Below are 15,084 nucleotides of genomic sequence, written 5' to 3' on the forward strand. Positions count from 1 at the left end.
ATGCAAGGTGCCTTTTGATGCTATTACTCCAGGCTTCTGAAACTTTGTAATTTCATTCAGCACCAAAATCAGAAACTGGTATTTTTTTCTGTATGTGAAATAAAGCACAGTAGTATTTTAAACCACCCTTAGCCATAATCCTCCAACGTTAGACTATCCTGGGGATTTTTGGACATTGTTTCATCCTTAATGAATCTATTGTATGTTGCACACATTTTTACTGAGTTATTTGACAGTAAAATAAACATGGTATTTTTCACTTCTATAGCTTACTTGAAGATCAAAGAAAGGCAGAAAAAATGGTGTTACTTCTTTGGCAGCAAGTCTATAGGCCTTGCAATAGCCAGTGCAGTAATATGAATGGCTCCAATTCATGCAATGTGCTGCAATTAACTTGTTTTGTGGATGAATTCAAATATAAGTGTTCTTATTAGCTTTCTTTTAAGTGGAATGTAGTGATACGAGAATACTTTTCTTATTTTCGGAACAGGGTTCCAGATTTTGTGAGGGAGAAGCGTTTTGGGAACTGGCTTAAAGATGCACGAGATTGGGCTATATCTAGAAACCGGTACTGGGGAACACCCATCCCTTTGTGGGTCAGTGATGATTTTGAAGAGGTGAGTAAGAAAACAAAGGTTTCCAGTTGACAGAAAAGCCTATCTGTATATGTTGTTTGCTTATTTTGATAGACTGTTATATCTTCGGCTGCTGTAGTCTTAAGTTCTATTAATATGTCTTTAACAGTATATATATATCTATAACAGGTGACAGATATATGCATATCTATGCACACATTTGTGTGCCCCTACACATTTTCTTTGCTTTTGCTTGAAAACTGCAAGCAATTTTTCTTGTTTTTCGTATTAGAATTAATCTTATCTTTTCTGGAAGAATTTGCGGTGATGGTAAATCTAATGGAAATAACAAATGCAGTGAGAAAATGGCAAGGAAGAGATTTTTTACTCAGTCCTTTCAGTCTGTTTTTGAAATTCTGATGCTCAGTTATTTCAAGGCAAATGTATTGCTGAAGGCATAAAAGCAAGTCCACCATAGTAGAACAGTGAAAATATATATTTGTAGTGCTACACATGTGAATGTAGCAGACTGTAAAAATGTGCATCTAGTGGAATGATAAATGTGTATAATGGGAATGCTAGAAATGATTTTTTTGAAGTTGTAAGGTACCCTGCAGTTGGTAGCATAAAGCTAACTGCACAAGTGAATACTTAACACAGTTTTGAAGACTGCTGTTTTCTAAGTGTCAAAACACCAAGTTTTAAAACATTTTCTGAAGTTTTTTTTTTGTTTTTTTTTTTTTCTGTGTGGGTTAGTTCCTTTAGACACACATAATAAGTCTTCCTCATGCTGGAAATAGGAAATGCTAATCAATGTCAGGATGTCCATGGAAGGTAAATACTGTTGACAGCATCCCAAGCCTTTGTTTTTATCTCCCTTAATTTGAAAAAGTTTTACTTTTCATTTTAGATGTGGAGGACCTCAAGTGGGAAAACGTATGCCAGAAAATTATTTTATTGTCCTAAACTGCACTATTGGTTAGATGTGCACCATAAAGCATTTTTCATTTCCTCTTCCTTGGAAATCTTGCTGATAGGCAGGGAGATATTGGGGGAGGGACGGAGTTACTCCTTGCAACCACGATTTAAGTATCTAAGAAAGCCTTGGCATTTGAATTCTATTTATGCTATGAGCATGTTTGTAAATTACTGGCAAACCAAATGCTTCTGTCTCTCATAAAACAGTTAATTTTTAACATTTATTCAAAATTTTTAGGTATAAACTGTCAGTCTCCAAACTAAACTTTTAAGTCCCTTGTTTGGTGTAACAGTTTTTTTTAGATAGAGAAAAGGCTTTCAGTTTTGTGCTAAAGTATTTCAAGACTTCATTCTACAGATGAAGAAGATTGTGTAAAGGTTACATTACTCCCACTCCTTGCCTCTAATAATATTTCATTTTTTGTCCAGTCTCCCAATGTCTGTATTCCTTTGTGTACAGAGTTTTTTTGCTTTTTTAGGTATGATTTGTTTGTTTTTAATAACAATATAATGTCTAACTTGGAAGACTGACCTTTCGTTTGAAATTAGCTGCAAGTATTCCTCAGGGCTTGGTGTTCTGAATAATGATAGAAATACGAACAGATCTATTATTTTTATCCGTAGATGTTATACATTTCTGTTTACTCTAGAGTCTGAATGTCATGCTTCAATAGTTGAGTGTGGCTTCTGGACCACGCTAAATTTCAAGTTAGGGTTTTTTTTAATATTCTTTCTCTTTTTATGCATGTGGGATATAGCTTAAAAGCTGAATACCATTGGAACTGATGTGGAACTTAAGGCCTAAGTGACATCTGCTCTCATATAGAAATAATACTCACTCAAAGTTTCCTGACTTCAGTTTTACTGCAGCCTAGTGCCATGTGAGATTGCAGAGCCTTCTCTTCATGTCTTGTTCTCAAAAGAACACTTCGTGGCATGCAATTATGCTGTGCATATTAAATCCTGGAGAAGTAATAACAGTTCCTTATTTAATATACAGTAAGGTGAATTAATTGGTATTAAAGTGAATTTTATTACAAATCAATATCTGGTTTCCCACAGTTTTATTTTAGCTTTTATTTTAGTTTTATTTTAGCGTAATTATCTGGTAGAGACACATAATGGAAGTTAAATTTGAAGCTTGTGTTTATTACCACATTTTTGCAGACAGTTTATCATTTTAAGATTTCAAATCACAATGATTTCCTCAGTGGAGGAACACATCTCATTTGGATTAGATAATAACATTTAGTAATATAGCACCCAAGTTGATAAAGCGGACATAGGCTAATTTTATAGGACTTGCATACATGTTATAGTATTAAATATTCAGTGATGTTCTGGAAATTGTCTGATTGTTTCATTGCTTGTCACTCATGTAAACTGTTAACCCTCTACTAGTTTTGGTGCGCTTGGTCTTGCATAACATATTTGGAACAAGAGGACTCTGACTGTGCTGTCCTGAAGGGTGAGGGAACTTCTAAACTTTAGGTCTGTTTCCAGTCTGCTTTGAGGCTGCATTAAGAATGACACTTCTAGCTGACCTTAGCAGTCATTTCTTTTACTAAATACTATGCAGAAGATGCTTTCTAAAGGTCCCAGAATGTCTTGCTGATATACTGATACACTATGTGGTCGTCTTTCTTTCCTTGAACACTCCTTATTCTTTGATTATAAGTACTTAACAGAGACGAAATGACAAACCCAATAAAAGCAAACATTTTTATTTAATAGGGACTGCAGATCTATGTCACAGGAACATTGAGGTCCATGAATGCTGCCAGATCGCTTTATTCTTCCTATTTACATGGATAATCCCAGATATAATGCTAATGGTCATTTCATTAGAAGTATTTAACCTTGACCTCTGATTTCACATTAGGTCACAGTGATGCTGAAGCAGGGTTAAACAGTCCCCAGTCTCAGCCTATTTATTTCAGTCTTTGCTGTGTACTATTAAATGTTGATACAGCTGGTTTTGTAGTTGATGTGGCTGAAAAATAGAGGATGAACAAGTGACTGGTAGAGAAAGGGGCCAGGCTACTAAAGTAGACATTGCTGTTGAAGAAATGTATCCAAAGCAATAGCTTTAATTTGAGAGCATGAAACAGTTTGTTGCAGAAACGAGTGGATGTGGCCTAATGAGGGACTGGATTTGATTAGCATCTACTTGCTGTATTGTTCTCTTGCCTTCAAGTATCTAATGAGCTAGCTTCATCCTTCCATAAGACAGAGGCAGTCTTATTCAGTATGGCGATATCTGCGTTCCTCTGGTGGTTGTTGGATTTTTCGTGTGGATTTGGGGTTATTTCTTCTATGAACGTGTTCTGCTGGGTGCAGTTCTACAGATGCATCCAATATTCAGAATTTTACTTAAGAATTGAAATGCTCGGTTCGAAAAGCAACAGCTGATGGGCAGCTTTTAACCCAGTACATAGTGTGAAAGTATGTTCAAATATTAAGGTTAGCAAAGATGAAGTAGTCAGTGTATCCAAGGGTATTTTTTACCCATGCTGCTATTAAAACCTTTTCTTCCACCAGCAGTGCTGAACTAAGCACCTGCTGTCTGCTCACTTGAGCTTGTACGATTGCTTATGGGGCCACACGGTGAATGAAGAGCAGATCTGGGTTAAAAATAGTTTGTTGATAATGGTGTATTCTTAACTGGGATCAATCCCCTGGTGTGGTTTGCTATGCAAACTGCAGATTGTTGTACTTGACTATCATAATCATTGTAATGCTTCACTTCCTATAGAAAAATAAGAGAAATAGATAAGTAATGAAATAATTACATTTCAAAAGTACTTTAACAATAAAAGGTGGTGATTAGTAATGCAGATCAGCAGTTGAATCAGACTGGGAAAATCATGGCTTAAAAAACAAATCAGGCTGAGTTTCTGTCTTCTCTGTAATTCATGACAGTTTTTTGGAATTAAATACACCAAAACCTTTTGGTTAGTCACAATTTCTGTGTGTATACATATGCATATATTTAAGACTAGCTATGGGAATTGAGCAATACTCCGACTTATTGTAGCCTAAGAGCAACTTAGAAAGTTATCTTATGTGAAAAATGTCTAGCCTACTTACAGCTTCTTTATGTTGGTACGTTTAACTCCTTCCCTGTCAGATAGGTCAAAAAAACGTTTTTTTCCATGGCAATTCTAAATTGGACTGATAGCACGTGGGACTGGATTTCCAACATCCAGACCTGTAATGCAGCTTGTGACTTGTGAATCCTGCCAGATGAGAGAGGGCCACAGGGCTCTGTGAGGTTTAAACTTGATTAAAACATACAGCAAAGAAAGCTTTGCTTTTCTCCTTCTCTCCTACATACAGTTTTTCAGAATCATTTGTTTCATCAACATTTCATGATGTCGATGCAAGTCTATTGCTGAAACTGCTTTTTTCTTAGATAGTGTGTTGATGCAACAAAAACAAGAAAAGTTTTTACCTTTCTTAATGACCCTTTGTTAGCTGTGACGCTTTTTTTCACTTTTAATAAGATGCCATTAATATGAACAGTTTAGTGTAACTGGGGTGGAACACTTATATTCAGTTTTGACTAATTTAGCTGCTTACCTTAGCTTCAGAAGAGGAACCTGGGATCTGAAACTCCTATCTGTATAAAAGTCAGGATCATTGAATTTTCAGAGGTGATTGTGTTGTGCGTTGTTTGGAAAAAAACCAAACAGTAACCCCTCACCTTTTTTGATATCTCACAACATGCTTGTTCTTCGAAGGCTCCAATTGTTTTGACATGAATTGTATTAAATCAGGGCAGTGGTCTCTAACATCATTTGCTGCTTTATTAGATTGAAGAAGGGGACCTTGTACAAAATTTTTGTTGACTCTTCAGCTATATCAGCTGCTTTAGAAGATACTGACTGACCTACAAGTCTCCCGTCTAATGTTAAAAAAAATTGCTACTGTGTGCAAATAACTGACTAAATTTCTTGAGTGTCTCTTACAGGTAGTTTGTATTGGTTCAGTGGCAGAATTGGAAGAACTGTCTGGAGTGAAAGTCACTGATCTCCATCGAGAAAGGTCAGTCACAGAGACTGTTAACTAGTTATTAAAAATAGTTGAGCAGACATAAAAAATATTGGGTTTCTTTGCCCAAACCCTCAGAAGCAGATTTAGGGAAAACAGAAAAGTAGTAAGAGGGCTTGTGATTACTATGTATAAATTTTCCTTTCTTCTGTCTAGGACACTGTTAATACAAAAAAAAAAAAAAATAAAAAATCTCTAAAATAGCTTTAAATTATAAAAATGGTCAAAGGAAATGCTGACCTTTTTGAAGAATGCTTAAAATTAAAACCAAAACTCCTGTCATGCCTAATGTGCAAGCATAACATTAACTTTTTGTGCTAATTCTTGTTTTTGTTTAGAATTTGTCAATCTTTTTCTTTCCCATAGTATTGATCACCTAACTATCCCTTCACGCTGTGGCAAGGGCTTACTGCACCGGGTCCCTGAAGTTTTTGATTGCTGGTTTGAGAGTGGAAGCATGCCTTATGCACAAGTCCATTATCCATTTGAAAACAAAAAAGAACTTGAAGATGCCTTCCCTGCTGACTTCATTGCTGAAGGCATTGACCAAACCCGAGGATGGTAATTTTCTGCAACTTTATTATGTCATATTATTGTCCTGCATCTAACACTGTTACATCTGGATGATCCTTTAATGTTGTATAGATAAGTGTATGATTTCTTTTTTCCAGTAAAATGTAAGGTATTCTAAAGCTTAGTGACAAAAATGTTCCAGAAAGATGACATGTTAGCAAGCAATCTTCTCAGCTTTTGTGGAAAACATTAGGTAACAGGGCAGATCTTTGGCCTGGTAAGGAAGAATTTCAGCAGCTGAATTATCATGGAACTTGAGTTATCTACTGGAAACAGAACAGCAGTTGAGTCAGTTGAAATGGAAGTCAATGTTTTGAGGATTTCAAGCCAATGTATAGGCTAGACATTTTTGCTCCCTAGATTAAATTTGAATTTGGGGTTTATATGAGTAGGGAAAAAACAAATTGAGTCAAACCTTATGTTGTTAAGATGTTATAGTGTACAAAAATCAAATCTTCTAACTGTAAACTTCATCTGTTTATTTGATTTCTCTCTGGATAAATGCTTTTCAATCATTGATAAAAATTTTTCACTAATCTCAGATTTTCTCTGGGTAATGTTCTCATACATGCATGCATGCATACATACAGTTTTAGTTTTGACATTTTTAAGTGTTTATTCTATTTTTGAAGTTTGAGGTTGGCTGTGAAAACTGACAGATTTTTAAGATGAATTCTTGTGCTTTACAGATTAGTACATTTGACTGCGTACAAGTAGAACTCTTCCATCCAGTAACTTGAGTTACTAGAGTTAAATAAACTAAATTCCTCTGGAGCACAGTTGGCACCTCCCTTTGCTCACTTGTCTGCTCCCCCAGCAAACCAACCAGTCCAAACAAAGCAGTAAGAGGTGGGCTTTTTCATGTTTGTGAAGTTGAGAGCAAGGTTTATACATGCTCTCAAAGCCAGGAGGCTTGAGCAAGGAAACATTTGAGGGATGATGCTGAATAAAAATAAGTTACATGAATATAGCAAAAGGTGTCTTCACTTTGCAACCCCTTACTTTTGATGCAAAAATTATCTAGGTCCTCAAAATGGAAGTTACATTTGCAAGTTTAGCAGTTAGGGAGGGACCACTTAAGTTTCACTTAGTGAAACATGGACTCCTCATGGCATATTAAATACTTTTCAGAATATAGCTGCACCTTACCTAGTTAGTGCTATGCGTAATGTTTGTAATGGGTCCTCAAAGCAGTACTTCACATAGATTAGAATTAGGGCAACCTGATGAACTTAGTTAAAACTGGCCTCTTACATGTATAGTGATTATTTATTTATTTATTTATTTATTTTCCCCAAAAGTAGTCTTTGTTAGGCCATCTGTTTGTGTTGATCTTTAACGTTGTGTTCTCCACAATTGTATATTACAGCTTATTGGTCATGATGCTTTTCAGTGTTAGTATACAACTATGTACTGTGGAGTAGCATGAAACCCAGCAGTAGAGGGACATACTGATCTCATTTGCAGGTCACTATTTTGTGCTCGCTGCTCTTCAAGCAGTGTGGGATCCAGTATATACAGTGAACACTACGTTTCTTCATTTACTTTTTCTTTACTGTTGCATATTGCATGTGGATACAGCACTGTTGATTTGACAAATGCTAATTTAGGAAATATTAAATATAAAATGGAATGTATATACTATATTATTAACATAATACCTGTTTAATCTTGAAGAAAAGTGATAGGTTTTGTTTATCTGGGAGAAAAACTGCTTACTCTGCAGCAGCTCTGCTTTGGGGACTGGGGGAGGCTAGTACAGTGTTAGAATGAAGAAGGAATAAAGAAAAATAGCTTGAAAAGTTGTAATATTAGTGATTCCATGTATTAGTCTTTCTGCAGCATTGTTCATTATGCCCACAAAAGGAGAATTAAAAACTTAGTTTTCCCTCTTTTTTTTATTCTATCTGAAAAGAATTAGAAAACTGTGCCTTTTTTTATTTTACGAAAAAGACAAAAGAACACATGATAAAAACATATAAAATGCATGCAAAAAAGCACAGTCAGAAACTCATTTTCTCCCTGCTACATTTTATAAAGATAAAAGGGCATTTATTGTAATTTAGAAGCCAAAAAATGAAAACAAATTAAGAAAATTCAGCAACATGTAATCATTCTTACACTGTGCAAGGGAGCTACTGAATTGTAAAAGTTCAACAAAATTAAAAATGGTTTGGGATTTTTATGTGGATACAAAATCTATTCCTGGTAGTTACAATTCCAGTAAAAATATACGAGGAATGATAAATTTTAGGTTTCAGGGTTTAGCTATTTGAGATTGGGATATCACAGTGGATTAGTATATGTCACCCATGCTTACTGCAATGTTTCTTTTAGTGCTATCCTCTGAAGCATGTGTGGGAGACATGACAGATGAAAAGACAAGTCTGATCTCATATGCGTCCAGTGAAGCTCTCTAGTGCCATTAAAGAATACATTTGTAATTTTTACACAAGTTGGCCTCTTTATAGTATGATATTAATCTAAACTTGCGTGCGGTGCAACATCCAGATCCGCCAACTATGATGTTTCCAGTTTTAATGTTCTTTTCTTTTTTAAATAGTAAATGTAACCTGTGGATAAGCAGCTTCTTTCCCTTTCCTTAGTAGGCTGAGCTTATTCATCTCACTAATTCAACTGAGGGTTGGCCCTGGAAAAATAACAAGAGAAGTCCAAGCTGATGCTAATGCTACCGATGACTCTGTGGTTGTAGACATACACCTGCTGTGCTTCGGTTTGAGCCCACACACTTGTGTTGTGTACTGTAGGAAATGTGCAAATGGAGACTTTCACATTACAATCTGGAGTAGATTGCTTTTCGTTTTCAACATCAGCATAACAGTTACTCTAAGTCTTCACCATACCAAAGCCTGTCTCATCTGTTTGTGGGTGGAATATCAAAACACTTGCCTCAATACATGATGCTTATACCTTTCCCACGGTGTTCATGTCTGTTAATAAGCTGGTGCTTTGATAACAGCTAGTGTTCTGTGATTTGCAAAAGAACACTTTTGTTTTGTGAAAGAAAGAAGGAATTAAGATTTGAGGTGGTGGATTTTTTTGGTAAAAGGTAAAGCTGTCTCAGGCTGTTCTTAAGAAGGGTTCTTATTGTAAAACTGCTAGGCTTTTAGTTACCTTTTCTTAAGTCTTGGAAAAAATGAGGATATTTTGAAGAGAAGATACATGTATCTGTCTGCTAGTATGACAGCACTATATCATAATAGGCCTAAGTGAACAACAAGCTGGTGAGTTCTGAAGTGTTAAGAGCATAGTATGTGATTTTAATTTGAGGAATTCTGTATAAAGTGATAAGATTCAGAATGAAGATTGGTTTTGTGTCAGGTCAGAGACTGCAGCTAACGTGAAGTGAGAACTGCTAGCTGGTGAAAGGCTCCGGAGGTAGAAGTCTGGTGATTTCTGTTTGACTCAACAGAGGAGGGGAGAAAGTCAAGGGAGACAAGGGGAAAATTAATGTGACCAAGGTGATAAGCTAGGAGAGTAATCTTTTTGATGACTTTCTGCATGGATATGAGAAAGAGATGAATTATATTTGTTGAGGCCAAAGGAAAAAAAATCTTACAGTAGTTTGCTTGCAAGACTGGCTGTCCGGACAGATTGGTAGGAAAGGCTCTATCTCTGTATATAGGGAGATGCAACAAGATTTATAGTCATGGTCAGAATGTGGTGGCCTACAGGGAATTCACAGCTGAAGGTTTTTGGCTTGAACCACGGGATTATGAATTTACCCACAATCGTTCAAGAAAGGAGAAAACAGGGAAGGGACGCTTTCTCCCTTTTGGGGGGGAATGGAAGAGGAGGGAAGAAGAGCAAAGAAGTGAACTTCTGTCTCTGTGGTGTTAAGGGTTTTTTGCTATTGTTTTGGCTGATAGCTGCATATCTGCAAGGACATAACTAAAAGCAGACTGAGATTTGGTGAATGGAAGATGAAGCAGCAGAGATAAGTCGAGGAAGTTGTCAGAAACATTTGTTTCTAACAACAAGATATTTCAAAAATAAAGTGCAGAGAGACACTCCTTTAAAATATTCAGGGTGAATGAGATGAATTTTTTTAAAAGGATAATCTGAGAAAGAATGAAAAGAGTTATGTCAGAATGGTGTGTAAACCAGTGGATCACAGGATCTCAAAGACAGTCTTGTAACTGTCATCAACTAAGATACCTCATTGCTGAGGCTCATCAGGTTTGACAATGCAAATAACATAAAATTTGTGAAAAGTTCTTGGATGTATTTTTTCAGTGCCCACAGTCCCTCTGTACAATTTTCCTAATACAAACAGTACTGAAATCTCTTCTAGTTGGTTCTACTTTGTTCTTTTTAATTGCAAACGCACCTGCTCTAATATGAGAATTTGCGACCTGTTTGCAGAAAGTGATGGGAGTTTGTCAATGAGGTACCTTCATACTAAATACTAAAGAAGTACTGCTCTGTTTGTAATCAACTGTCAGTCCTGTAGGCTTGAGGTGTTGATCATCCAAGTAAATGCTCAGATGTTTGTGTTTAGGGGTTTTCTTAAGAAGGTTAAAAATGAAGACAGGGATTTTGAGTGCATGTGTTTGTGTGCAGGTGGAGGAATGTTGGTTAAAATTCATGAAATTACAATGCAATTTAATAAAGAGAATTTGTATCCTGCAGTGTGAATTTAAGTGAGAGTTAAAAGCCTGTCTGAGAGATAAGCATCATAGTTGTCATGTAAGCCACTTAATAAATGCAGTAATGCACACAACAGCCTTTACAGAGCTTTGGACCCTCAAGTGTCAGAATAATGCTTTTGCAATTATAGGCAGCTTTTTGATAAAAACTACTTTGGAATGTACAGATGGACCTTTCCCTCCCCCGCCCCCCCCCAAAGTGTTTCTCTACTAAATCTTCATGCAAATGCATAGTTCTGAGGCATAACCTCTTGTGCCTTATTCTAAATCAATTAGCTTTTGTATAATCATCTGCTGTTTTAAGGTTGCTAAGCAATCGTCAGTGTGATACTCATTTTTAACCAGGAAAGCTGTGGCCCACCCTCCAGTTATTTTCTTAAAAGTAATTACCAGCAGTGCAGTTACAGAAGCTCATAGATACCTCCTTTATTGAAGATTCTGACTCCTGAGTATGAAATTATCACATCATCTTGCATCTCCACTTAATTTCTCAGATATAATCATATATCACTATATATCGACATATTGAACAATAGGTGCCTGTGCTTGCTCCAACACTGATTTCTTAAGTGTCCTACATAGTTTATACAGGTATTGTAAACACATCAGATAGAGCACAGGGGGAACCCCCTACTGCCCTTCATTGTGGGAAACGCCTGCATTCTCTTATTTTCTAGTGATGGCTAATTTAACCAGCTAATGCCCCCCTCCCACCCAGAATTCTCTTTTCTGTATTACAGGGGAAAACGCTACAACTTTCTTCTTCACGACCTTCCTAATGCTTACTATTCCAATTTTTCAGCCTTGTTGGTCTAGTAAACCACAGCTGAGCAAACAGCATGATATGCTACAAAGAGGAAAAAGGTCTACTTACAATAAGTTCCTCTTCTGAGTCTTTGCCACATAAATGTTCCACATACTTAAATTTTAACTTTGCTAGAGTAAAACAACATACTGAAAAATTTCTTTTGTAATGAAGGACATGCAGACTTTAGCTTGGCATATTTAGAAAGTCATGTTTACGTTGTCTCTTGTTTCAGGTTCTACACGTTGCTGGTGCTGTCCACTGCTCTTTTTGGAAGGCCTCCTTTCAAGAATGTAATTGTGAATGGCCTTGTTCTTGCCAGGTTGGTATGTCAGTTCTTTCCTGAACAGATAAGTCCCTGTGAATTATAAATTAAATCTGAAATGGACTTTGGAGCTGTTAAGACTTGTCAGGGAGATATCGGTGTTGCCCGAGGTAAGAGGCACCTGAGAGTGTGAGGTTTACACATCCCAGCTATCTGTTGCACTAGGTTCTTTCCAGCTGGATCAGTCCTTCCTAGAGAGAGAGAAAATGAGTAACAAGTCAGAATAGGAAAGAACAGGAAAAAAATGATACCTGTTATGCAGAGTAAAGGGGATTATAAATCTAGTTTTAGATGTAATTTTAAATAAGTTAATTATATTTGTTTCCCTTTATTTTCAAATAAAGGTTTGCCATTGGGCTGGAGGGATTGATTCAAAACAAGTGCATCTTCTCTCAGCTTTGATAGGAAAGACAGATTTCCTGTTTAGATTTGTAACTTGGGAGTGTCTTTGGTTGGTTGTTTTTTTTTTTTTTTTTTGTGTTGGGTTTGGTTTTGTTTTGTTTTTTCTTTTCAGTTGCTCTCGTGGGTTCAACAGTCATACTGTAATGACATGCTAATATATAATTATGCCTATGCTACCAAGAACATAATAGGACAGAAAAATTAAGCTGGATTTGAAGCACCTTTTTTCTTTATCCATGTATTACAAGAATTCTGGGAATTTATGCCTCCATTCTGATTTTTTTTTAGTGATGGCCAAAAAATGAGCAAAAGGAAGAAGAATTATCCTGATCCAATGAGTATTGTAAATAGTTATGGAGCTGATGCACTAAGGTAGGATTCCTTTAATTAATATACAATCTGATATGTTAGCTTTCTGTTCATAGCAGACATGTACCAGGAGAGCTGCTTATAGGTTTTTGACAATTAGCAGTAGGAAGTAAGTGAGTTTTAGAACCTTCTAGATGACTATGGCAGTCAAATAGCTGAAAGAGTGGATGACTCAAAAGAACTGGCAATAGTTACAGTGCCTGGACTTTCTATACCCTTGTCTTGTCTTCTTCAAGGCTGGTAACAACCAAAGCTGACATGCTGACTGGAGGCCTTTCATCAGAAAATGTGTGTCCAGTTTGTACAGAATGCTTCCACTTGAGCCAGCAGTGTCAGCTAATAGTAGTGAATCGATCCAGTAAAAATTGGAATAAAATCTTTGAGAACAATACTATTAGTTTACTATTAAATCATTATTTTAGGGAGGGATTACTGTATAATGCACAGAAATGTTTGTTTGCTGCTTATACTATACATTTTCTAAAGAGAAATCATTTTCGTTTTTGTTGCTGTAAGAATACAATATGTACCTAATAGTAGTGAAACCAGAAAAGCAGAAGTGGAGCAGCCTAATGTGTATATATAAATTGTCCTGGTCAAACAGAGATTAAACACAGTTCAAGTGTTTCATTAAAATTACACTAATGTATAAACGTAATTATGCAGTCACCTGGTACTTTGGCTAGATGTGCTAACTACATGCATGAAGTGGTACCTTGAGGTAAAGGTACAATGAAGACATTTTAATAACTGCAGGAGTACACTACTTATGCATTTCTCAAGAGCCCTTTAATTCTTGCTGTATATAAGAAAACATTAAACTGTCACACACATTGAATTGTATGTTACAACTATACATGGTAATGATTGGGCTGAATGAAAGCTTAGTGTACCATGGTTTTTTGTTTATTTGAGAAAGATGGTCGTTGCTTGTTCTAGATAATTTAAAAATAGATAGATGTGAGGCTCCTTATTGTTTCAAGCTTTAGCATTTAAAAGACCTAGTAAATTATCTTCTTGTATATATTTTCAGTGGAGAGTTGGGTGGATTTCTTAAATTTGATCAAGATAATTCTTTACAAATAATCAAGGTGTATTAGCAGAATATCAGCTGGAACAATACAAGTGAAAAGAGTTGGAGTTACTCATATTGGAGATTTTTAAATCGCAGATGATGTTTGTGTTGAAAAAAATCTGCCTTTTTCATAAAACAAAACAAAAAAATCTCAAACACCAGAAGTTACACTTCCATTATTCATGGTTTTTTGATTTCTGAAAAGCTAATTCATTTTTCTGCCTGTGTACTCATTCTTTAATGTCACATTTATTTATACATACACCCACATACAGAGTAAAAAGCATTGCAGACTTGGTTCATTTATGGAAGGAGCTCTGCGATTCAGTTGTCTCTGCTTATTCACTGAAGCGCTTGATGTGTTCTGTTTATAGAAAAAGCTACAACTGAGTTTTTTTTCCTTGGCACTGTTTCCCAGCAGAGTTACTTTAGCTTTTGCAATACATATATATATTTTTTTTTTTTTAAAAGCTTTTGCAATACTTTTTTTTTTTTTTTTTTTAACTACAGCTTTGAAGTATTCTCAGCAGTAGCTTGATAAATAGATCAGCAGAAAACATAGATGTAAGTTGTTTAAATGAATATGGAATTGAATGGAAAGGGCAAACAGATGAAATAACAGCACAGTAAATTTAACAACCCAACTTTAGACTTCCTGAAACTTGTATCCTGTGTGAAATCTGTAAGAATTGTCAAAAACAGTTATATTTCGATATTCCTAAGACCTATGACTTGGGTTGGATAGCTGTCAAAGTTGAAGTATGTCAGAAAGTGAATTTGCTGGTCATAGTATTTACAAACCCTTTGCTTTCATGTATCCTGAGGTAAGTATTGCTGTTAGAAGTGATGTGTTACATTCTCCTCTCAATCTGTTCTTAAAATCCAGAAGAAATAACATAATGCCACAGACTACTGTCTTAGAGACATGAAAAGGAGGTTAGTATTCTTTTAACATTTACATATTGTATGACAGTGCAGGGCTGCTATGTTAAAAAAAACAACAACAACAAAAAAAAAACCCCAAAAAAACCCCTGTAGCCTTAGAGAGCTACATTTTCTAAATTCTAAGAGCTATTTTAAGAAGACTTCTGATGGATTCTGCAGCGTGTGCTGCTCAGGTGGGTGCAAAGGAACACTTTAGCAGATCCTTCATAGCTCTGATTAGTTTGCATTGCTGCCTCCTCAGGAGGAAAGCAGTGGAGGCAATTTGAAGTGGTCATTATTCTAGGTAAGTCCCAAACTGGTAAAAGGCCTGGAGT

General features: G+C 36.0%; 1 protein-coding gene across 1 annotated transcript in view; it reads left to right on the top strand.

Moving 5' to 3' along the window:
• The window catches only part of IARS1 (isoleucyl-tRNA synthetase 1), a 110,182-nt gene that overhangs the window by 53,173 nt on the left and 41,925 nt on the right, over positions 1–15,084 (top strand). Inside the window, exons 14-18 of the mRNA XM_082322249.1 lie at positions 491–617; positions 5,527–5,600; positions 5,973–6,167; positions 11,890–11,976; positions 12,670–12,753. Of these exons, the coding sequence (XP_082178375.1) occupies positions 491–617; positions 5,527–5,600; positions 5,973–6,167; positions 11,890–11,976; positions 12,670–12,753 (567 nt within the window). The remainder of the gene's footprint in view (positions 1–490; positions 618–5,526; positions 5,601–5,972; positions 6,168–11,889; positions 11,977–12,669; positions 12,754–15,084) is intronic.

The sequence above is a fragment of the Platalea leucorodia genome (genome assembly GCF_965183815.1).
Source record: "Platalea leucorodia genome assembly, chromosome: 9".
NCBI lineage: Eukaryota > Metazoa > Chordata > Aves > Pelecaniformes > Threskiornithidae > Platalea > Platalea leucorodia.